General features: G+C 32.9%; 1 protein-coding gene across 1 annotated transcript; it reads right to left on the bottom strand.

Annotated features, from left to right (window-relative positions):
• Window positions 1–15,966: 15,966 nt before the first annotated feature.
• LOC120196068 (gibberellin 3-beta-dioxygenase 1-like) lies at window positions 15,967–17,201 on the bottom strand. Its single transcript, XM_039197958.1, has 2 exons — window positions 16,709–17,201; window positions 15,967–16,627 (listed from the first exon to the last, which is right to left on the bottom strand). The coding sequence occupies exons 1-2, from the start codon at window positions 17,161–17,163 to the stop codon at window positions 15,991–15,993; spliced, it is 1,092 nt and encodes a 363-aa protein (XP_039053889.1). The 5' UTR covers window positions 17,164–17,201; the 3' UTR covers window positions 15,967–15,990.
• Between the last annotated feature and the right edge of the window lie 9,208 nt (window positions 17,202–26,409).

Below are 26,409 nucleotides of genomic sequence, written 5' to 3'. Positions count from 1 at the left end.
CCTCGCACACTGACAATGCCCTACTAGGACAACCTGATTATATCTTAAAATAGTTGGACTCAATAAAGTGAGGTCAACATCATACTGGTTGTTATCTCGCTCGTTCTCTCGTCTAGCGTATTAAGTGAAGGCTTACTTAATATTGGGAACTGGCTAGCGATATCTGGCTCGGGTTCGTCTCTGAGTAGTGGTACTCTAGTCGATCTTATAATACTTCATTTCAAAATCTCTAGAATTGAAAAAGAACAACTTACTTTTCTTGGGTTCACTGACGTTCTCGAAGCTCATATTTTTCACTACCATCGAACATGACATAATCATCATACCACTTATCGGGCGTCTTCTGTAACGATCATCGGTCCTTACTATTTGTAATTGTCCTCATTTGAAGATATTTTGGTATATTACGCTTAATATGGTTACTCCTGGTGTAACTCACTCTTGCGAGTGTTTCTAGGTATCCTTGGTCATTTTTATCCCTCACAGATTAAATCTTGCTATTACGAATCGTCCTTAGCTTTTACGGACCTTAAACGGGCCAAAATTGACCATACAAGGCGAGTAATATTGATACTTTACTTGTAGTATCGATACCCTAGGGTTAAGTATTGATACCCCTATGAGTATCGGTACAAAAAATACATTCTGCTACAAAATTGGGGCCTCGATATCAATAATGTCACCCTAAGTATCGATAATGCCCCTGCAGTATAGATACTCCCCTTTAAAGTATCAATACTCAATCCAAAATCCCTAATTTTTGCCCCAGTTTAACCAATATCGATATTATTCATCCTAGTATCGATACTCGAACCCTAAAATGGATATTTTAGGCTCAAGAAACACTTAAAATTCATTATAAAGGCCATAGTTTGATTATAAATCATGCACCAATGTTAAATGATGTTTTCTAGGGTCTTAAGGTGTCATAAAACACATACTAAACATCAAATTCATGATTTATGACATAAATTAAAAGTGGAATCCTATATGCTCAACTATGCAAATCTTAGTAATTTCTTGTGAATTATGAAATCTTAATACTCCAAAGGATTAGAAATATATTACATTAATTTTAGAAACCCGAAATGAACCTCATTTAGCTAGCAATCACCCTCATCAAGGCTTGGATGATGAAAACTCATTTCTTTCTTGCAAAATAAAACCCAAAGTTTGATTCTTCAAAAATAATGTTATTAGGGGATTTATTAGGATGAAAATGAAGTATACAGGAGCTCAATATTTTACCTTGCTAATGGATCTCGGAGAGGAAAGGAAATGAGAAGAGAAGAGAAGAAGAAAAAATGGAGAAAAGAAAATGGGAAATGAAACTCATATACAAAATGAAATAAAACCCCCAATTTTAGCTTCAAAATCCAATAATGGTCTAATTGCTCTTTTGGTCCAACACATTTTTACTCCAAATTAAAATTTCTCTTTTCAAGGCTAATTGGGCCCAAAACCAACCCAATTAATCCTAACAACTTAAACCATAAAATCCACGATGTCCACTTATCTCTCAAGTAAACCCGAAACTACTAGCCTGGATTGGGGTCTTACACTAACAGTAGTGAGTCTCAATTTATTGTGAAAGTTGTTAACCCTCTCACATTTATTATGATACATTACAAAGTTTATATATTTTACATTGTATTTAGTGAAAAATAATCAGTAAAGCAGATGCTCAATCTTTATTATTTATAGGATTATCATTGTGTTTTCTTAAAACTTTCAACATGGTATCAGAGCCAGATTGCTCACAGGGTTGCTCAATATATACATTGGTCGTGTGAACTTCATTGGGTTAAAGTGAAATGAATATTTTGCTACTTGATAGCTACTATAGAATTTAGGTTGGTGTTTCGATCCTCTAACACTACGTCTAACATCGTGGCTTTTACAGATACCGATTGGGCAAGCAACAACAATGATCGTCATTCCATCTCTGGCTCACGCGTTTTCTTAGGAATCAATCTAGTTTCTTGGAGTTCTTACAAATAGAAAATTTTCTCCCGATCAACCACTGAGATTAAATGCAGTAACATTGCAGATACGATGGCTAATATTGTATGGTTGAATGCGGTACTTGCTAATATAGATATTGTTCATGGTGAACTGACAAGAGTTTGGAGTGATAACATTGATGCGATTACCATGAGTGCCAATATGGTATTCCATGTTTGTTCAAAGCATGTTGAGCTCGACGTGCACTTTTTTCATTAAAAAGTGGTCGAGAACACATTACAAGTAAAATATATTCCTACAGCAAACCAGGTACCTGATGGTTTCACCAAACCTTTAGCTCGATCTAAATTCCCTTTATTTCATTCTAGTGTTAAAGTTGAGGAGAAACAACAACAAGAAGCAGAGAGCATATTGAAGTATTAGCTATACGCTGACAAGAATATGGTTGTGGCTAACAGTAGTGGGTCCTGGTTTATTGTGAAAGTTGTTAACCCTCTCACGCTTATTTTGATATATTACAAATCTTATATATTTTGCATTGTATTCAGTGAAAAACAATCAATGAAGCAGATGCTCATTCTTTATCATTTATAGTATTATCATTGTGATTTCTTAAAAATTTCAACAAAGTGATGCTTGATGAAGAGAGAGATAGTTACTCTTGATATAGTTCTTGACGACAATTATTATTGAAGAAAATAATTTTTGATGACGAGCGGTGGTTGCCGACAATCGATTGTTGATGGTTGTGAATTAATTTGTGATGAATCTTAAAATTATATATGTTAACATTTTTTATTTTTTTAAATAGCATTTTTAATTTTAAACAAATAAAAGATCTTAATCTAATTACGAATTTTAATAAAGAAATTATGAATTTATTGTATTCCTATCATAATTAAATTAAATTTTAATAAAAGATTAATTATTGATAGATCATTATAATTTTAACAAGTGATTTATATCGATGTGTGATGTGTTGGTGCGCGATGTTCGCTCTAAATTCATCTTTTATTATGATGATATTTAACATAATTTTAATATTTTTATAAAACATTTAAACAAAATATATAATTTGTATAATGTGTCTTTAAATCCTCTTAGCAGCGTGCTTGGTAAGTTTATCAGCACATAGTTGCAACTCACAAAATGGATAAAAGAAAGCCAACACATGATTGGCTAGGATCAATTATTGTTAAATAATTAAAATAAAACTGGCAAGGTAATACCGGAACAACTTTTGCGAAGACTTTTCTGCAGATATAATAGTGCATTGAATGCTTTAGTTACTGATAATAGTGTGTTGCGGAAGACATTTAAGATTATTAATTTTAGTTCAAATTTCAAGCTTTTAGTCAAGCTTTATTAATTTTGTATATCAATTAAATTAAATAATTGTTTAGAGCTTCTAGTCAAGCTCTTAGTTCAATTACTGATAATAAATAGTGTGTTGCGGGAAAAAATATTTAAGTTTTTTTTGTCATTTGAAGGGTTTAGATTATTTTTTAATAGTATAAGGGATTATAGGGTAATATTTGTTTAATTTTTTTTAGTCATTGACAATGCGCAGACAGCTGTAAATACAACTGCTTGAACCTATGGCCTCTAGGAGAATAATACTCCCTTTGACAATTGAGGCTACTTGATGGATTCAATGGTTGTAGATTATGTTTGTGGACTTTGGGGTATTTTTTGGTGAAATAAATACCGAATTCACATTTAGGAGGTCAAAATGAGTGAATTAAAATTTTGGAGTCCAATGGTCGTCAACGACAAGGGTCAACAGTGACCAGTGATGACAACCGACGATGATACTGAGTGGCGACTGGAGGTGAAAATTTTGACTGGATTCAAGGGTCAAATTGATATTTTAACTAAAGTTTAGGGGTTAAATCAATATTTTATATAAAGTTTAAAATCAAATTAATATTTTATCTAAATTTCAGGGTCAAGTTAAAATTTAACCATTTTTACTAACTTATCCTGTCAACAAACTAACGCGAGTTAACAACCTAGTAACCAAAATAAGACAGGTCGAAAATAAAAATGATCAAAATTTAAATTTTTCAAAATCGATAACCGAAATAAGATAGGCCAAAAATAAAAGGGATCGGCTACTCTATTTTAAAAATACAAGAGAGTGTAGAATACTTTCATTATATTAATTTAATTTAATTAATGCACATGATATTCTACTCTTCTTTAAATTTGGTTTATAAACTTAATATTAGTTTTCAAACTATTAATTAGGACAAATATTTGATTGAATCTATTCAAGTCAAAATATTTCAAGTTAATTGAGTTGAAGAGTCTTATTTTATAACTCAATTTTTATTTAAAATTTTTTTGAGTCGAGTTGTTTGAATTTCTATTTAAATTTAATTATAAATATTTATAATTTAATGCTTTAAATTAATTCTAATTTAAATTACTTTCTATATATAACACCCTAAACTCGTATAGATCTAGTCGGATTTGAATTTAATTTATGAGATATAAATACAAATTTATTGTTATATTAATTTGTAATTCTATATTTTTAATAAAATTAATTTTTTTTGTTTTAAAGGCCAAAATACAATCCTACAGTGCACAACTTACAATTTATAAATTTTAACGGTTTTTTGTGTTACCTACCCGGTTTTAAGGCTTTGCTTTGCTAATCCGAACGATTCGCTTCACACACCTGGTTTGGTGGGTGAGTCTCTCGGCATGGATTTTCTGCATACACAATGACCAACTCGAGACCTTGCTTAAGTGATGTCAAGCTGCTTACCACTTGATTCAACCCCTGGTAAAGGAATTTTTGTTATCCTTAAGGTCCCGAGTTCGAGCACAAAACAACGACCTTTGTAGTAAAGGATTTGTTGTTATCCTTAATATTCCGAGTTCGAGCGAGCACCATGAGTGTCAGGGGGTGGGCATTCAATCAATGATCGAAAATTATCTTTGACAAAAACTTCTCAGATTAATAAAAAAATACTTAGCCCAAATTAATAAAAAAATTACTTTCACCTTTAAATATACTTGTATTTGATATTTACTCGAGTTTCTATATTGTATAAAATAGGCAAAATAACTCTTTTTCAAAAAAAAAAGTACTTAGTCCTTAAATCCTTTTTTTAAAAATCTTTTTTCACCATCTTGTGGGGTTGATAAAGAGATTGATGTTTTGGTCAATATTATAGATTTTTTTCGAAGAAAAAACAAAATTGATAATTAATTGATTTGAAATATAATTTAAAACTGTTCATAAAACAAATCAATAAACTTTTCTGTCATCCATCCATGATTTGAGAAATACAAATTACTTGGACTTGATTTGTATGGTTAATACATGCTTCGTTTTGACTAAAACTCGAAAATTCCAATGGACAATATATTTTTTTTCTTTCTAAATTTTCATATTTGCATTCTAAAATTGAATATGTTTCAATGGAAATTTTGTTATTTTATCAGCAGTTATATAAATTAAAAATAATTTAAATATGATCATGGCACGAAATATATAACACAATTTTTTTAATTATATGAGGTGATTATAAGGTAGTATTTTTTCTTATCTTTTTAATTATTGACAACACACACATTCTACTGATACAGATGCTTGAACCGAAACCTTAAAAGGAACAACTCTCTTTAACTATTAAGTCACTACAAGAGCTGATATATAACACAAACCCATTCAATATAACCACTTGTGATGAACTTAATAATTTTTTAAAATTTTATAGAATGAGGGTTTTTCTTTGTTTATTTTTTTTTAAAAAATTGGGTTGGATTTTGAAAATGCAAATAATTGGTTTGGGGTGAGTTTTGTAAATAAAAATGAGTTGGGATGGGTTTGATTATTTTTTGTTTAGGCTTAAGTATAATAAATGGGTACGAGTTGGGCTTGATTCAATATTGAATTTAGGGTTAGTTTTATAAAGGGCATGTTGATTTTTGGTTATGAAAATTAAATCAACAATTGATTGGAAAAAAAAGAAAAGAAATATTAATGTAATTTTATCTAGATTCATTCAATGATTATAGTATTATAAAATTAACAAGTTTATACATAATATAAGTAAATCATATCTTTCTTTATCTGTATGAGTATAATTTGTTGGTTTTATGTATTTAGATAAGATAAATGATTCGGTTTTTAATAGCGAACGAATTGTGCAGAAAGACTTGATTTTTACCTTCAAGTTACGCTCTTTATTCAGCAGAAAGCTATGGTGGAAAAATGCAGCTTAATGAGAGTTTATGGTGGAAAGGCGTAGACAATGCTTGTCGGAAATTAATTATATTCCCTTGAGTTTGATGTCAAATTACAGGTCGGGTTGTATTTATCGAATCTGTTTGATTTTCAGTTTGGTTAGGTGGGTTTAGCTGGTATCTTTGCTCTCGCTCTTAAGAATCATGTCCAAGATGTAACTCAAATGATTTGCTCTTTTTGTAAGGAGGATATTGACGAAAATCAGAAGAAAAGAAAATGAGGAAGCATGATATGTTTCGGTGGGTAAAAAACGAGTTGAAGGTCATCTTTTACAAGAGAAACGGACGGCAAAAACCGTCCAAGAGAGGAAGCCAATTTCCACAAGTACCTTAAACCTTCCTTCAAATTCGCACAATTCTATTTAGGGTAAAGAACTCAATAGTCCTCCGACTACATGACGTTACTTGTCGAGTCTATGACTATTAAAAGTTACAAAATTAGTTGTTTTGTTGAATCCCTCGACTAATAAAGTTATAAAATAGTCACTTGATTATTAATATGTTTCAAATTCGCCCTTTTTCGTTAAAGAATTGATGGTCGTCTGAGATGGATTGTTAACTTGTTGACTGTGATATGATAAAATTTATCCTATAATCTCTCCCAAAATCGTTTGAGTTGTATATTCGCTTGAGATTCTAGGATCATATTTTACAACATCTTAATCAGCATGTTAACGTTTAGCTCAGATTGTTGTCAATTTTTAACAAAAAATGACGAGTTTGGAAAAATCAATAATCGAGAGACTATTTTTGTAACTTTTAACAGTCGATGGACTCAACAAAGCAATACCCTATAGTCGGGAGACATTTGTATACTTTACCCTTTTATTTAATATTTTTTAAAAAGGTGAAATAGACTAAGATATCTAATAGAATTATCTATTGAAAATATAATGTTTAAAATTTGATAGAAAATAACATCAACAATGTTTAAAAGGAAACATGCGTTGAATGTCAACACAAACACAAACTATAAAGTACGAACAACAACGACAACAACAATATATATGTATTAATGGTATCTTCAATTATTTCAATCAATGTTAAATATAACTTCTTTGCATTATCAACAATACTTATCCTATTCCGCCATGTACTCATCTCATCAATCACAGCCTCTCACTGCGTTATGTGTTATAGGACTATCTTGCTTCCTTTCACTTGTTTCAACTCTTTCTGTCTCCACCAAAAATCTCAACACTTTCATGTTACTATTACCAAAAGCTATTTTGATTGACTGATTTGAAGTATTCAATAGAAAACACACACTTCCTTGTCTTGTGCGAGCTGTGTGGCTATCCGTGGGTTGATTTGAACTGGAACGTTCTGCTGATTGCACTTTCGAACATTTACATGGTGCACTATTTCTCCTCTACTTAGGTGAGGAGGTCAAGAGAGGCTTCTGATTATTTATAACAGACAAAACGACCCCTTTCCAAAACAAATGAAAAATCGGTGGTTTAATTGAAAACACGAGTTTATGACAAGACATTTTACTACAACAGATTCCACTTTGATTGAAAGATTTGAAGTATTCCATGGAAAACACACACTTTTGTCTCGTAATGAATTGTTTTATTTTTCATTGAATTCGGTGGTTGAGTGATTGCCTTGGAAGAAAACGAATATGATAATTGGAAGAAGAAGAAGAAAAAAAACCCAACATGATTAGCTGATGAATCTAATTGGCTCAGAAGTGGGGATAATGACACCCCGGAAATTATGCTCATTTTGGGATGAACAAAAACAAAAATGGTTTTGATTTGAAGTTGTTTTATCAAAATCTGGGAACTGTGGGATTTAAAAGATGAATGATCTTAAAAATTATTATGATTTTTGATGGAATCAGGTCTCCGATCGGATTATTAAATGATGTAACATGGATTGATTCTGGTATTAGAAAGTCGGATTTTGAATTGATGTGTGAATCGGTGCTGGATTGTGATGACGGTGGAGTTGAAGATGAGGTGAATTTTGAAGTAATTGTTCTTCTTAGTATCATCAAGAATCACAAACTATTTTGAAGTAATGTTCAAATATGTAAAAACTAAATCATTAGTATAAAATATCTAAATTATAAAAGAAATTAAAATGTTTAAGAATTACGATTACACCTCAGTACTCCCTCGATCAATTTTGTGATTAAAGGGACTTGTCCCTTGTTAAACTACCTTTAATTCTACTAAATACTTCTCTGAAGATATTATGCATGTAATAAATTGTGTCAACTTATCTAATACTCAGTAGGCTTGATGACATGCTGTAATGATAATTAAACAAGGGAAAACTATAACGTTAGTCGCCAAATGTTAGGTTTGATACCAATTTTGATATTAAACTTTTAAATACTTTAAAGTGAGCACTAATTTTGATTTTTTGGTTCAATTAAAGCACTGGAAAGATAAATTTAAAATGTCAAATTGACATGATAGAGTGATGTAAAAGTAAAAAAAAAAATTAATTCACTTTTTCATATTTTTCGTCAAAATTAGAGTTCTTTTTTACCTTGAATGTCGTCAGGTAGTTTTCAAGTAAAAAACTTTCTGCTAACTTGTGTGATTAGAGATGGTTCTTCTAGTGAAACTTGTTTGTCAACAATTTTCTTCATGCATAGTTGTTTCAATTTTGCCCATAAAAAAATAATCGATTTTCTTTTAGCACATCTTGCAAATTTTGGTTTGATAGGTGTAAATGAATATGAGATAGGGTCTTTCAATCCTTACATTTTTATGCGTTCGTCCACTCTAACGATGTCTCCCTATCAATCCATTCTAATGTATCGTCTAAGTTCAATTGTGCAAGGTCATCCCGAATTTTTACATGTCATAACGAGAACCTAGTGTTGCGATAGAACTTTTCTACTTATTGAGTTGTTATGTTGGACCGATTGCTTAACACCTTTAGTCTTATCCAAATTAGGTGAAAAAAATGAGATCAAATTTCATTAAACAAACCAAACTTACTTGATTTACACGATGACACAATTGAAAGTTCAAATTTTTTTAGTCCTATTGACAATGTATACACACTAAACGCAACTGCTCGAACTCAAGTTTTCTACGAAAGATAATAGTTTCTTTTATTAATGAAATCACTCGATAAATTTTTTAACTTGAATATAGACCTTCCATAATTATATGACTTTGATATAAAGAGACCTTAGATCATATGTATATTAAACAATGTGATATGGATTGATAGAATAATAAAAAAAAATTGTTTAGAATCTTTTAAATTATTGATAACACCCTCATAGAAATAATGGTTTGAACCCAGGACCTTTATAAATATTAACATTTATTTAAATCACTAAAATTATTTGATAAGTTTATTATATTATAAGTGTAAAGTGATAGAATATTCATATTAAATTTTTACCGATATTAGTATGGGGTTCGATCTTTGACAATTCTTGCTTTAGAGACAAAACGAACGACCGGTAATGCCTTGGCCCGTGGTTAATTTTTTAGTACTTAACTTCATGTTTCAATTTGATACTTGAATTGATTTCAGTATTCAATTTGGTACTAAAGGACGGAGCTATGTAGGCCCCAAATATTTTAACCATTAAAAAATATAGGGATAATTATCTATTTAGAATTTTAAATTTTGATTTATTTTATTTTTTATCTTAATTTTCTATTGTTAGTTATTCTTTGTCTCCCTTGAACTAAAATCTTACCTTCGTCCATGTTGGTACCTAAACCATTTAAGGTCGAATTCGTATTAAACTTAGGTTTTTGTTTGAATTAACATCTAAACCTGACTTTCTTTGATCAAATATGTACATGAACTTAATTTATTGGGGTCAAATAGGTTAAAAGTTATTAACAAATATCTCAAACTAAAAAACCAAATTCATATATCTAATTGAAGTAAAAAAGTTTAGATATGAAGTTGTACCTGTAGTTAAGTTCAGATTCTCAATTAAACTAAACAAAAAATTAAGTATCAAAATAAACATTAAAATCAAATTCAAATATTATAAATATATATTAAAAGAATGAAATTTGCTTTGTCGCTTCCAATAATATTCCCAAAGGTAGGGTTGCTTAATCTGACCAGCCGGTGTGGAATCGCACGTGGTTTGCAGAGGCAATATCGTCTTCAAGTTTTGCATAAACAAAAAATGACTGATACTTATGTCTCCACAATGATACTCTCCAAATTCCAAGAGGAAAAGATTGAATTTTTTTCACGTGATCATGCTCCAATTTTCTTTTTGATATTTAAATTGTTTATATACATGTATAATTGTATTTATTTCGTATTTTTATAAATTATTAAACTTATATAAAAAAATAAGAAGTCTTTGAATGCTATAACTTTCCATCCAGCATAATTCTTGACATGATCATCGATACATGGGTCTATGTAATTGTCTTACTTTATTATCTGACAGTTAGATATATTTAAATTATCAACTTATAAATAATCATTATCATCGTAGATCTGACACCAACATTAAATATATGTACATATAAGAACAAAAAAGATATATTTTTCTTTTCTTTCGAACAAAATCTCTCTCTCTTCCTTCTTAGTTTATCTCATTATTTATCCTTTTCTCTGTTTTTTTTATTTCTTTCATAAAATTATGAATTGTAATTATTTTTTTAAATTAAAATATTATTAAATATCGTTATAATCTAATTTCTATCATCAATAATAATATATATATTCATATCCAAATATAATTTTAGAATAAGTTTTTTTTTTATCAATTTGTATGTTTAACCTATTAGTTAACCGACTCGTTTTATTTGTTGATTTACTTATTGTTTGGAGCGGGGATCTTCCTTCATGTCCGGGTGTAATAGTTGTCGGTTCTGAATTCTGATGTCTCTTTAAATGGAATATTCAAGTAAGAAAAAAGAAAACAGAAAACAGAAAAAAAATTGAGAAAGATAATTGCACTCAATCTCTTTCTAACACAAGGACAAAAGACAGAAGGGAAAAAAAAGACAACCCCTTTTGTCTTCATCCTTTTATATGATTTGATGTAAAAATTTATCCATTTGATCCTCTTTCATTGGGAACTAGGTACCTTATTATTCTTCCCACTTTTATTTTTATCCAAACATTATCTTCTAAAATAAATTATCGTATTAGATATATATTGTGAATTTAATTTTTATATATTAATTTATTAAATTTAATAATTTTTTAAATTTAAAATTTCGGTTCTGATTAAAAAATAAAAAATTACATGACTAATCTTAAGGGATTAAATGATTAATTAAATTATAGGAATTAAATATAAAACTTACGTAAATTTAAATATGATTTGATTTAGTAAATATTGTTTAAATCAAGATTGAGATTGTAAAACCCCAAATTAGGGGTCAAATTATGAGTTGCTGAAACTTATAAACATTTTTAGAAAGTGCTGGAAATTCAGAGATCCAGTCCTAGATTTGTCCATTTTTAATGGTTAGTGAAAATTAAACCTTCGATTAGAATCAAAACTTAGCTGCCCAATTAACCCATTTCCATAAATTTCCATCGACCCAAATCGTCGCCTTAACGCCGTTCAGCCTCCTCCGGCCGACGGTGCTTGACATCACCCAGCTTGATTGACGCGCCTGGTCGTCGCAAACCAGCCCCCGTCAATCTCTCGTCAGTTGATCGCACCGTTCACCGTAAAAGGCGCTCGATGCTTCGCCAAACCCATTTCCTGATCCCCTCAGTTTTTTTACCTTTCCGATCGTTCTAGGTGTCGGTTTGATGCATCGCCCATACCGGTGTATTCCCCTTGCGATTCCGGTTAAAACCCAAGTGGATTCGTTGGTCCTCCATTGCTCGTCCATCCGGTTACCGAGGGTAAGTCGTATGTCACCTTCTTTATCAGTTTTAAATTCAATTTTTGGCCTGGATTGGATTAAATTAGTGTTGTTTGGAAGTAGCTGGAAAAATCGATCGACCGACCCAACCTCTGTCGTCGTCGCACGCGGCGGTTTGCGTAGGGCTTATCCTGGTCTGGGGAAATTTCTAGAATTGGGTCGACCTGACTCGCTTGTCCGACCCGCCTGGTTTTGTCCAGTTACCAAGTCAACTCGTTGACTTTGACCGAGTCAACTCCTTGATCGTTGGCCGGTCGTTGACTTTTTTGGGTATACCTACTTTGATGTTTTTTGATGTCTTGTGTCTGTTTTAAGGTTGTTTCGCTAAATTCGAACATGGTAAGCTATTTTTCATTGATTAACCACCCGATTCGATCCGTTTTTTTGCAATTAATCTCCGTTTCTGATGAAATTTATGTTGTTGTGTATCTGAGGAATTATTGGACGTTGAATTCAAGTTTGAGGGCGATCGAATGAAGTTTAAATGGTCGATCGATATGGCACAAAAACTGAGGTAATACATTACTACATGTTTCATGCTTTATGGAACATGTTGGCATTGATTTCTGCATATATGAGTATAATTGGTACATGTATGTAGTGATCACTTCCTAAAGTCGATCTGAATATTATAAAAAGTCGGTAACCGAATATGACTTATATGGCTCGCTTAAGAAAGTGGAAGATCAATTGGAAATAATAATAATAATAATAATAAGTTCGGTGATTCAATAATAAATGATTTGATTTTATGATCAGTGAATTTTGATAATTTTCTTAAAGGTTAAATATCAGGATTATTTGGATATGAAATTACCGAAAAGAGCACAATGGGATAAAATTATGAAATGCCCTTGTAATGGAAAAATATCAAGACTTACCCGGATAGTGAAAAGTAACTCTAAAAGGACATGCTTGAACTTTGGAATCATTGAATTAAATTCCGGATCTATATTGGATTTATAGAATTTCCCTGAAGTGTAAAATGACCAAAATACCCCTAAATTATAAAATGACCTAAAGTATCTCCAAGCCATGGAATAACTAAATACCCTCAATGCTTTGAAATGATTAAAACAACCTAGAATACCGAAATGACTTTATTGTATGACCAAATTGATTTGAACGAAAGTACCATATGTATCCGAATTTCAGAAACGTACGAATTACTCTGGAAAACTCCGAAGTGGCCGAGACAGACTTGACTACTAAATGAACTCAGTAACCTCAATGACTGAGGATTAAGTAAGTGAATTGGATAAGCCTGGATACGCTGATGAACTTACATGATGTATTGTCCCTATGGGTTATGAACCACGAATCAAGTACGTCTACATTTTCTGATATTGTTGCAACGTGGAAATGAAATAAAGACCATTGGAATATCTATTCGTCTCCTTAAGATCTATTCAGCGATAATTCTGAAGATGATCTATGGACAAGAATTGTTGGTGTTAAAGAGTGAATGCCTTGGAAGGGCAAAGAATTGACCGGTTGACATGCATTAGTTCTGTGAGTTGTTCAGCTCGAGTTAACTAGATATTCTGATATATCGACACAAATCGTAAATGCCCTGAATTTTCATTTCTCCCTTATCAACTCAAATCATTATGAATTCTCAAAGAACCTAATGCCCAAAATGCCTCTAATTTTCTTGTATAATGGAATCAATTCGGTCATATCTGAACACACAAGTAACTCTGATGTAAAGGATTCTGAATACCTTTTGATTGCTTAGTGGCTCCGAAAAATGTTTGAATACTATATGATCCTGATAAATCACATTCTGAATAATTGATGATCCCGTTAGCTAATGAAATCTTTCGATAGTGATACTAATTTATGACATTTTATTGGTATACTGAATATCCGTATTTCCCTGCCCAATAAGATTATCTAGTACCTCCGAATAATATCTGGAACATCTAGTGTGTTCGCTGATCACATGGATGTTTTCTTTGATTTATGTTCTGATCTCTGCTATGATTTATGATATCTTTGTTACTGATTAAAATTATTATTTTTATACTGGGTACTCTGGGATCTGATATGAAGACTATGGTAGGTTCAGTCGATGTTGGTAATTCCTTGTATGTAGGTTCAGTCAGTGTTGGTAATTCCTTGTATAGTAGGTTCAACACTGACTAGTAATTCTTATCTCTGGCAAGTTCAATTGTTGCTGGTAATTCCTTGTATAGGTTCAGCACCGACTGATAATTCTTTATGAACCTAAGGCACCCTTGGGTAGACTTTGAGGCCCCGAGAATCTTTCTTGGGTATGCTCTCAGGCCCCAATGTTCTCCCTTAGATTATGCAGTTCTGGGAGCTGCATATGGCGTTCGGTTGGAGGGATTACTATGGTTTTTGAAAAATACGTTTGAAACTGCCACTGTTTTAAAAAGATCTGTACATTTTCACTGGTTTTGTGGGAACATACTAGACACCCTATTATGATCTCCTGAACCCAGTCATCTGAAACATTTCCTCTGAATTGATAGCTTACTGTATTTTACTACATGAAATATCACTAGGACCTCAGCTCTACATAAAAGTTTGTAGATGTTTAAATCAATAAGGAAACATATGTTTATCTGTTATTTGCATGTTCTTCAACATCACCTGATAGTATTGTATTACTGAGCTTTCCAAAGCTCACTATGTTACTCACTATTTCAGGTTAAAAGGATTGAATCAGTGAAACTATCGAATTCAGTAAGGGGTTCTACCGCGTTGCTTGCAGAGTACGGTGCATGTAATTAGGGGCATGTAGGTTGTATTTTGTTTTTATATCCGAGTCTGAAATGTGTTTTATTTCTGAATATTGTTTAATTTACTTTTGTGTTTATAAATTTTGTTATGATTTTATATGTTTTAACTCAAATTTTAAATTTTCCGAGACTTTTACTGTGGGTCGCTCCGGTGGCCCTAATGTGACATCCTGGATCGGACCGGGCCACCCGTATCAGTCTATGGGTGTTACAGAGATTTCAAAAAATTATATATATATATATATTAAAATTGAATAAATTAGAATATAAAGAATCAATCTACATAGAACAATAAAAGAATTTCACCTCCAAAATATTGGGGGATCTTAAAAGATAATTTTAGATTTAATACAAGAATCTTTTGTTGGGTAGAGATAAAAAAAATTAATCGAAGATAGGGATGAGTATGAATGAACTCGGAATGAGTTTTTATTCGATTTGATACACTTTCACTTGTTATTTGATTCGGTTTAAATTTAGAGAGGTTTCACCTAAATCAGATTTGATTTTTTGAATAAAATTTTATACTTGGTCTGATTCAACGTAACACACATATATAAATTATATTTTATTAAGTGAAATAAAGACCTAATTAAAAATATATATAAAAATTATTATTACAATTACCTTTAAGTTTATAAGAAATAATTATAATTTTTTTGGATCAAATCAAGTCGAAGATTTTTAATCCTAAACTCAAACCAAAGAACTTAACCTGATCTAACTTGAACTTATTATTTTACAAAAACTAATATTATAAAATCAAATCGAAATTCATCATCCCGTGTCTCATGTTGATTTCAATATATGATCAAAATCATAAATTTTATGTTAAAATGATTGAATTTAATTATTAGTTCTAAGAATGGTCAAAAACACAATTTCATTATTTTACCGCAGCCTTCACCTCCCTTAGTTATTGTTCTTTCCTTGTTTTAAAGAAATGATATTTCTCGTTAAAAAATCTTTTATAATCTAAATCAAATTAAAGTTTAATTTTAAACAAGATAAAAGAAGAAAAAGTGTTCTTAAAATATATATTCCACGGCAGATGTGTTAACAAAATGTTTTAAGCCAATAAAATTGAATAATATTTATAAAAAGAGGAAGAGAACAAAGAGGTGATTAACAACAAAAACCGTGGTTGTCTTTTAGCCAACTTTTACGCCATTATTGTGTTCATTTACATCGACCAATCCATTTAGAGGGACACAAACTCGAACCCACGAGAGTGCTTTGTTGAAATGTTTGGCTTTGGCGTCCAAGTATTCATTCCAGGTAACTGGTCGGTATAGAGGTGGTTGAGTCGGGCCAACTAGTTTCGGATGAGGCGATATTTTGACACTTGATGGTGGCCCATATAAATAGGCTATCGATAACCGGTGGTGGGTCCGATTCACCATGGCACGGTGAAGAACGCTAGGAAATGAACCGTTGGACAAAATATGCATGAGGTCCCCGACGTTGATGACGAGCGTGTCCGGGACCGGAGGGACTTTGATCCACCCTACTCCCTCTTTGAGGACTTGTAACCCGCTCGTATTGTTTTGATAGAGGATGGTGAGGAGGGTCGAATCCGTATGCACGGCGAGACCCATGGCTCGGTCCGGGTCGGGACAAGCCGGGTAGTAATTCAACTGTAGAGCCGCTGAAGCCTCATTGAAATCACCTTTTGGGCCAGCCCATTTGATGTCTTGCTTGGCTGTTATCCCCAACGAACCCAACATCAACCACATCAAACTCCCTGCTAACTTGTTCATTTCTTGCTTGTATTCCTTAATCACATCACTGAAGAAGAATCAAATAAAAGCTCTATTAACATTGAATTTTGTTACACAATCATATATATGTATGTATATGTATGCTCACCAGTGATGGATGTAATCATGTGGCCAAAGTTGGCGAAAATGCTCGTCGGGTGACCCGACAATGGTGAAGCCCTCGGACCACATAAGCTTAGAGAAAAACGATGAAATCCTCGCGAAACCATAGCCGGAGATGCCGTCCGGTGATCGTGCAGCTTTGAGTTTTTGGTTGACAGGTAAAGAGAAAAGGGTTCGGCTAGTGGACTCAACCATGTCAAAGAGACCAATAGGGACACCATGGTTTATGATTTGGAAAACTCCCCAAGTTTTACATGCATGACCAATCGCTTGAAGAGCATTAGGGCTATTAAGGTCGATAATCGGCACCGATTCGGCATCGTCGGACGACGAGGGGTAGTCGTAGTCGGGCTGGTGATTCCATGCGTACGAATCGGGAAGTTCTTGGAGTGAAGTGAAGTCGGGATGGGGTCTAATGGCATCGGAGAGTCTTGAAGGCATAGTTTAGAAGGGGATGTGTACCGTTGGTGTGAGGAAAAACAGAGAATGAGAGATTTGAAGAGATATGATGGCTTCTAGCGAGTATATAAGATAGATGAGAGAGATTTTGATTTGACTGGTTTAAAAGTTAATCTGATTTAGGGTTTGAATTATTAGTCATTTTATTATTAATTTATGCTAAAGATATTTATTTAATTATCCATCTATTACTTAATTTTTAGGGTAAGCTCTATTAATAGTCTCTTTTATTTTCATTTTGATCCACTTTGATTATCGATTTTTTAATTAAGTACGTATGCTCCCTTACATTATTTGATTGGTCCAATTGAAGCCTCTCAGCCGTTAACTTCCTCCACAACCCATTCTCATCAACACCCACCTATTTCTTCTTCTTCCTCCACCCATTCTCATAAACATTCTTACCCTTAAAAAAAGTCCCACAACCCATTCTCATTAACACCCTTTCCCTTAAAAAACTACGTCCTTTCTTTCTTTTTTCTTCTCCTCCTCCTCCTCCTCCACAACCCATTTTCGATGATGAAAACAGTTATACCTATGGTTGAATCTTGGGAAATTTGAATTCCAACACCTTCAAATAAAGTTTCATTGCTTCGGATCAAAAAAAGCTGTATAATTCTAGGTTTCTTTTGTTCTTTCGTTTAAGCTTTTCCACAAAGCTTGATCGGCGGCGTCTACAAATTGTCGCCCTACGACCTACGTTTTTGCTTTACCTTCATAGATAAAGTATGTGTTTCTGGTTTTCCTATTTTCAAGTACTCTATTATGGCAGCATTCCTATTTTGCTGCTTCTGAACTGTCAAGGGTCTTGTAATCCTTGGGGTTTTCAATGAACTGTTTATTAGGAAATCTTCATATTTTGAAACGTTTACTGGGTGAGTTTTTGTTGTTGATTTTTACAACTTGGGATCACTTTTGGCGATTTGGGGTTTTCCGGTTTTAGAGTTTAGGATTTTCAAGAACTCTTTCAAGGCATCGTTCCTGTTCTGTTGTTGATGCATTTTCAATGGTTTTGTAATCCGGGTTTTAATGAAACGTTTAGTGGGAAATTTGCATATTTTGAAATGTTTACTGGGTGGGTTTTTGTTATTGGTTCTTTATAATTTGGGATCACTTTTGGTGATTTGTGTTTAAGATTTTAGAGTTTATATCCACGTGCAGAGGAGGAAGAAGAAGAAATGATGGACGGAGAAGAAGAAATGATGGATGGAGAAGAAGAAATAATGGACGGAGAAGAAGAAGTGAGAGGAAGGGAAGAAAGAATAAGGGGTGAGATTTTTTTATTATTTTAAAATTGTCACGTTCCTTACATGGTTGAATGTGGATTTTTAATTTATTTTAAATTTGTCAGCATAATACTTCGGTTAATGGGTTAATAAAATTTAATAGCCGAGAGACTTAAATCAAATGAATTGATAACGTAAAGGATTAAATGTATTTAATTAAAAAATTAGTGACAAAATTCGGTCAGACCGAAAATCAAAGAGACTATTGATATAATTTACCCTAATTTTTATTTTTTTTCACCCAACTATTATTTTATTAAAAATTAATATGTAATGTTAGATTTTGATTATGTTTTGATCACATGTTAAAAAATTACTAGTGATGTGGATATGACTTTTTTAATTATTTTTTAATACCAATGTGATATTATTTTATACTAAAACGTCAACATTAATGTTAATTTTTTAATAGCGATTGAATAGAATAAAACCAAAATGTAATATTACGTACAATAACATTTCTATATTTTTTAGTACTTGCCCACCTTAAAGTTGACAAGATCTGCCTATGGCTAGGTATGATTTAAAAATAATAATAATTGAATAACTAAAATATAAATTAAATAATAAGTGGATGACCAAATGAGTAATTTACTCAAATTTTATTTAGGGACGAGAATTAAGTGAAAATGAGAGTGAAAGTTTTCATTTAATTCTAACTCAATACTTTAATTTAATTGATTTGATCTTATTATTTTAACAACAACAATAATAACAATTTATCCAGTTTTGACCTAATTAAATAATAATAAGGTTTAACAGTCACATTAGTCTATGATTTATGGTTTAGAGGTTATGGGATTTATAATTTTGGGTTTAGAGTTAAGGATAGGGTATAGAATGATGTAATTGAGAAATTTTGAGAATTAAATTGATGCGAAAATACAATAAGAACAAAAATAATAAATTAGATCTACTACATAAACAAAAGTTACCCTTTTACCTAATAATAAAGTAAAAGAAATTGTAATTTTCATGTGTGTGTATATATATAGTTGCTTTTTATCCCAATAGAGTCAAGTGGAAGCAGTAGCTTCCAATAACATATATTGGTTCAGTCAGTGTACATGTTAAGGACAACTCAAGTTGCCACAGTTGTGGTTGTACTTGTTTATAAATTTTACAAAAACATATATATATATATATATATATGAAATAGGGGCAATTAAATATTCTTTATTTTAAAATGAGATGATTTTGTTGGATATAAGATTCGGATTCGATGAGTTTTAATCCAATCTTATCTTATAAGGTTAATTTTTTTAAAATGTTTAGTTTGTATCGAGTCCGGTCGAATTCGAGTTTAGGATAAAAAAATTTCGACCTAATATGAAATAATAATATAATTATTTCTTATATATTTAGGGATAATTGAAACAACACTTCCTCTTTATATTTTCTTCAATTATATCTTTATTTTAACTAATTAAAATTATATATATGTGCGTGTCTCCGATTGAGTGTAAACTTTTACACTAAAAATTAGATCAAATTTTGAGTCAGATAGAGACTCTAAACTTCAATTACATAGGATGACGGGTGAAGTAGTATAATTAACACAGGTGACAATTAATGTGAATACTTTAGTCACTGACTTATTAAACTATTTAGTAGCAAATATAAGATCTTTTAACAAGGAAATCAGCATACCTATTGAAGAAGACTTACTACTTATAAGAGAAGTTGTCACAAACCATATGGATAGATTGGATTGTCATCACCCATTGTAATGGAAGATTATAAATTTATTCTCTAGCTAAGGTTCCACAAATATAAATTGTTTAATTGAATTCTTAATCTCCTTTATTTTTTGTTTTATTCGAAGTTTGTCATCTACGGTTTTTTGAACGATTGCACTATCAAGATCCATCGAACCCATTAAATAATTCGATAGAATTGTAGAAATAGTTGTGCCGATTATTTATTTTATTTATTTATTTATATCTACTTTTCATTTTAGAACAATACAGTGTAACGTTGATTCGTGTTGGGGAGGTGCCCCATAGAAGGGGACAAGAAATGATAAGGGAGAGGGAGTGTTACGTATTTGGACAAAAGACGAGAGAAAGAACGAAACACCGAAAGGACCATCTTGCCCTCTCCATAACTAATGCACACTCCAACAAAAGCAACACTATCCGAATTCATGGCCTACTAATTCGTATTAAAATTATCAAAATTTTTTATATTAATATAGTGTCATAAGTTCAAACAATACAATATAACTTAATTATAATAACCCGTAGTTTCACTTATAGTGCATATATATAATCTCTTATGTTTTTTCTTTTTAAGAGAAGACAACATATTACAATTACAACCCTATAATATCTTATCAACTCGCATCCTTCTTAAGCATGTGAATTAAATTAATAGATAACACTTCTAATATAATTAAATTATTGATTTGAATTTACACCAAGTTCACCGGTTGATCCGTACATTTGTTCCTCTATCGAAAAATCTAGCTCCGCGTTTCGATCGACAAGGATCGTATGCAGACTTGAAGTGAAAGGACATAGAGTTTGAGGTCAGTGACAAGGTTTTTCTTAAAGTATCACCGTGAAAAAGAGTACTACGGTTTGACCGGAAAGGGAAACCAGCTCCGCGTTTCGTTGGACCGTATGAGATTATCAATAGGGTCGGACCTGTAGCCTACCGTTTGTCTTTGCCGCTGGAGACGGAGCGCATCCATAATGTTTTTTATGTATCGATGCTTAGGAGATATCGTTCGGACTCATCCCACGTTATTCCTTTGAAGCAGATAGAGGTACGTCAAGATATGACTTATGAGGAATAACCAATAAGGATATTAGATCGAGAGGGCAAGGACTTGAGGAACAAGCAGATTCTCTTGGTGAAGGTTATGGGGAGGAACTATGGGATTGAAGAAGCTACATGGGAGACCGAAAAGGACATGCGACTTCAATTTTCGCATATGTTATTCTTAGGTAAATTTTGAGGATGAAATTTCTTTTAAGGATGAGAGAGTTATAACGCCCCAATTTACGAGTTAGTAGTTTCAAGTGAAACCCGAATGAGTTTATTTGGGCTAAAGAAGTTATTTAAAAGTTTTGGGTAATTGCTTGGTTGGCTTGGATTGGGCTTGAGCCCAATCAAGCTTAAAAAGGATATTTCTATAATGAGCTTCAAGTAAGGAGGACTAGGAGTGTGATTTTCCCTAGCTTGGTCAAAAAGGCTGAATTTCTTTAATTACTTGGTGAAGTCACGACAAAAGGCTTATACAAATTTGGGAGAGGTTTTTCCATCTCTTTTTCTCCACCATTTTTCCTTGTCTTCTTCTTTCATTCTTCTTCTTCATTCTTCTTCTTCTCTCTTTGGCTAGAAAGAAAGAAAAGATGAGAGCTTTGTTGGGTTACACCCCTAGTCCAAAATTTAAAAGGCAAGGTTGATAATCTGCTCCTCTAGAGTTTCATTTTGAGCTCTCAACTTGGTAGTTTGGCCATGGAAGCTTGAGGGAGAGTTGAGTGGGGTTTTGAGTTCTAGAACCCCTTAGGACTCCAAATTCATTTTGGAAGCTTAATGATACTATTTCCAACCTTCTTCGATCCTTAAATGAGTTTATAACTCAGTTATTTGATGTGTTATAGTGAGAGAAGAATATGAAAGCTCTAAGGGAAAATGAAAGGAGAAAGAAATGCTTGGGTGATTTTGAGGTTGTTTTTACAACTCTTAGGAGTGAGGTAACACATTTCTAACTTTCCCGTACTGCTTGTATATCAAAATGTTAAGCTTTAATACATGTTGTGTGTATAAGCCTTTGTTTGCACTTGGATGAGGTTTAAGGCATCAAAAAGGTTTTGTTGTGTATTTTAAATATATAGTGATTTTATAACACCCAAACGTTCATCTTGTCCCTAGAAATAATATTATGGAAAATGTGACTCAAATAGGCATGTCCTGATGAAATAGTAATTTTTACAAAAATGATCGATCTCTTAGGGGAAATGATCGATCCCTTACTAAAAAGGATTGATCCCAAACTCTCTATTGTGCAATAGATCGATCCTTTTTCAAAAGGATCCATCATTCGGGGAAAAAGATCGATCCCTCGAAAGAAATGATCAATCCCTTTATTGTTTTGTCAATGGGAAAAGATGGAAATTCATTCAGTAGAAGTCTAAAGTGTTATGAAATGTTGTCTTGGTCTCAGTATGTTTGAATGAGTTCATTTTGGTCCATTAATTGATTTACCCAATTGCTTAAACCCTAAACCCAAAAACTAATAATAATGATCAAACACGACTAATAACGCTATGAAATAAATTGACATAAAACTAGCCTTGTTTGATACTTGAGGAAACGATGAAGACGCTCAAGTTACTTAACAACGTGAGCGTTACGTGTATAAAATAGAGAAAATAACCTCAGTGACCGAAAATGTCTTATAATATACGATTTTAACCAACTTTTTTAGATTTGCGAAAATGACCAACAAATTCGCAATGCGAACTACAATTTCGCAACACATTTTTCAAATTTGCAACGCGAATATGTAAATCGCAACACAGAAGTCAAATTCGCAACACATAAGTCAAATTCGTAAAGCACGTTTATTTTCGCAACGCGAATTTTATTTTCGAATTCGAAACACAATATTAATTTAGCAACACAAATGTAAACAATATTATCGTAAATCATAATCTAAAACCCTAAATCATAACTCAGTCCCATCTCCATATCTCACTCTCTAAGATGACATATGTCCCCATCTCCGACGAAATCCGTCCCCATCTCCGGTGAAATCCGTCTATCTCCATCTCTCAGAGCAACCCTCACAACCATTCACGGTCAAAAATGGAAAATCAACCACCGAGGGTTAGTTTTTTTAATCTCTTATTTTTATTTTGAAAATTTTGAATTATTATTAGATTTTCTTATATTGATGATAAATTTACTGGTAATTTAATATATATAGATTAACCATTTCACTGAGATTGCTTAGTAAATTCATTCGGTTGTTGCCAATACTGCTAAATTGTTTAGTCTTTAACCCTGTGAAGTTAGTATTTTATATTTGTTTTGTCTTTTTGTTGAAGAAATGCAATTCATTCAAGTTTCAATTTGCAGAAGAATAGTTTTTGAAACTTAAATTCGCAACACGAAAATGAAAATCGTAACACCAAAATGAAAATCGCAACACCAAAATCGCAACGCGATTTTAGTTTCGCGTTGCGAATTTAAGTTTCAGAAACTACTCTTATTCTGCAAATTGAAACTTGAATGAATTGCATTACTTCAACAAAAAAACAAAGACAAATACTAACTTCACAGTGTTGCGAATTTAAGTTTCAAGAATAAACTACTACTCTTTATGTTGTCCTTGAACCTACACTAAACCTATATGTTGTCCTTTTAAATGTTTATATAAGTGCTTACTTCTGGAATGTTATCTGATGCATTTTGTGAACTATGATGGAATAATGACTTGGGTGAATACCGTGCTAGTTTGAAACATATTTGGCTTTGTTTTCACTGTCTAATATCATGTCTGTTTATAGTGTATAATTTGTAGTTTTTGGTATATCTAACTTGGTATGTTTATTATTTTTGTAGAAATTTTTTTCGGCTCAATTGACCTTAAGGAATAAATTAAGCCTAGCCACTAAAATTGCGTCGACGCTTACACCTCTACAAAGAAAATTGTTTGAGGATACTTGCTTCGGGCCATGGCTGAAAGTACAACATCCGAGTGGAGATGCTATGTTGACACATTTGTTTCTTCAGACCATGACTAACGATCTACCCGAGAGGGTACAACGTGGTGATGAAGAGATATGGTTTCATTTTTCTCCGGCGTATACTTGTTTTGGGCAGGAGGAGTTTTGCTTAATCACTGGTCTACGCTTCGGACACGATGAAGTAACCCGGTACACTAGTCATATCTCCCGCCCATCATGGTTATCTCGGGTTTTTCCTGAGCTGGCAAAGTCGAAGCCGAGTTTACACATCGACGACTTGAAGAGATTATTATTTGTTAAAGATGGTTTTACTCGGATGGATGACCTTGATGTTGTCCGAGTATGCCATTTATTACTTTTACATGCCAGCTTTTTAGGTAAAGAGGGCAGACAACCTATTTCTGAGGACCTAATATTATTGGTAGAGGACCTAAATGCATGGAACCTGTTTCCGTGGGGTTCATATCTATGGAAAGCTACCTGGAAGAAGTTGTCGTCTGCCTTTGAGGACCGAAAAAGTTTACGGGGCGATGATTTTAAATACACTTTGACAGGCTTTATTTGGGCCTTTAAGGTAAGAATTTCTATATAATGTTTCTAAATTTATAATTAATTATTTAACAATTACTGATGTTTGTTTATTATATTGTTTGTATATTTGGATATTTGAGGCTTTTCCCAGCATGCAGACATATGCGATAAAAAATTCAAATGATATTCCTAGGGCTATTACTTGGAGGAGGATCCGCCTGTTGGATTGGGAAGAGTTACTACCATATACGACGATGAATGATGTAAGTTAACACACAAATACTACCATATATAAACAAATTATTACTAGTACACGTTTAACTTTGTTTGAGCTTCTATATTGTTAGGATGCCAACTATTCATTACAGAGGCTGACACCCACAGAGCCTGAGCTTGCCACTGATTGGTGGCAAGCTAGTAAGAGATTTTTTGATGGGATGGATGATGAGCACCCCCCACTTCGAGAGCCATCACTTGATCAGGCCGATTCTACAGCTCGACACCCAGAGCTATCACCTGATCGAGCCTCTTCTCCATCTCCACCATCACCTATTCCATCACATATTGAGCCTCTTCTCCACCATCACCTCATGATAGGCGACTGACAAAGAGGCCACGACATTTATCTTCCCGTTCTCCACCTCCACGGGATGAGTTAGGGGAGTTACATGATGAGGTCGGTGCTTTGCGTCATGAGGTCATTACTTTACGTGAAGACAATGGTGCATGGTGTGATGAGGTACGGTCTTTACGTGGTGAGGTAGATGTTTTACGCGATGACAATGGTGCGCTACATGGTGAGGTATCTACTTTACGTGATGAGGTAGCCGCTCTACGTGAGATTATTTTATCGTTGCAGAATGAGGTTCATACTCTACGCAATGAGGTAAATTTGTTTAATACTATACTAAAAATACAAATAATTTTTTTTCGGCATTATTTATTTATTTACTTACTGATTTATGTATTAATTTATTTTTAGCGGCCCGATAAGGTATATGCTTTATGTCGGGTTTTTCTTTCACGACGGGGTTCATGCATCAGACGTCGTGCTCGTGCCATTACGTCTTCTTTCACCCCATTAGTGCCAAGACTCCGTAAGAAGAAGTTTGATTCACCTGTCATCGTTCAAGAGGCGCCTCCTATCGTTCAAGAGGCCCCTCTCATCATTCAAGAGGCCCCTCACACCGTTCAAGAGGCCCGTGTCATCGTTCAAGAGGTCCCTCCCACTGTTCAAGTGCCAGATTCACATGGCGTCATATGTCGACATATTGATAAACCCCTTCCCGTGCCCGATATGATGGATGTGAGTTGGCTTTCGTATGAGTTACCGGCCAGTACCATTCCTCAGCAGGAGAGGGGAACCCTACCAGACATAATTACGGATAATACCCTTTGAGCTAAGACCGCAGTTGATTTTTATCTACATAAGCGGAGCCAGGGGTGTTATTCTGACATATGCAAAGTCGACGATGTTATGCATTTGTTTCTTGATCGGTCTTGGTGGGGTATTTTATTAGGGGTTGAAGATAATGGCTATTTCGAAGGGGGTAAGTCTTATATTCTTCTTATATTGCATTTTGATTAGTTTTTTTTTTAAATTTATTAATAAATTCACTAATATATGTATTTTTTTATAAAACAACATATTGATGTATGGGTGTCACATCTTCTAATAATAAGGAAATTGAAGAAAATAAAAAATATTC

Source organism: Hibiscus syriacus, unplaced genomic scaffold, assembly GCF_006381635.1.
Source record: "Hibiscus syriacus cultivar Baekdansim isolate YM2019G1 unplaced genomic scaffold, ASM638163v2 tig00117026_pilon, whole genome shotgun sequence".
Classification (NCBI taxonomy): domain Eukaryota; kingdom Viridiplantae; phylum Streptophyta; class Magnoliopsida; order Malvales; family Malvaceae; genus Hibiscus; species Hibiscus syriacus.
The sequence above is the reverse complement of the archived record's forward strand: the minus strand, read 5'-3'. Positions and strand labels throughout refer to the sequence as shown.

What these genes read in the sequence shown, in the direction of transcription:
- LOC120196068 (XM_039197958.1), bottom strand. Translation starts at nt 17,163, where the DNA reads ATGCCTTCAAGACTCTCCGATGCCATTAGACCCCATCCCGACTTCACT. An exon ending in CATGATTACATCCATCACTG is followed by an intron (nt 16,628 to 16,708) that starts GTGAGCATACAT and finishes ATTCTTCTTCAG; the next exon opens with TGATGTGATTAAGGAATACA.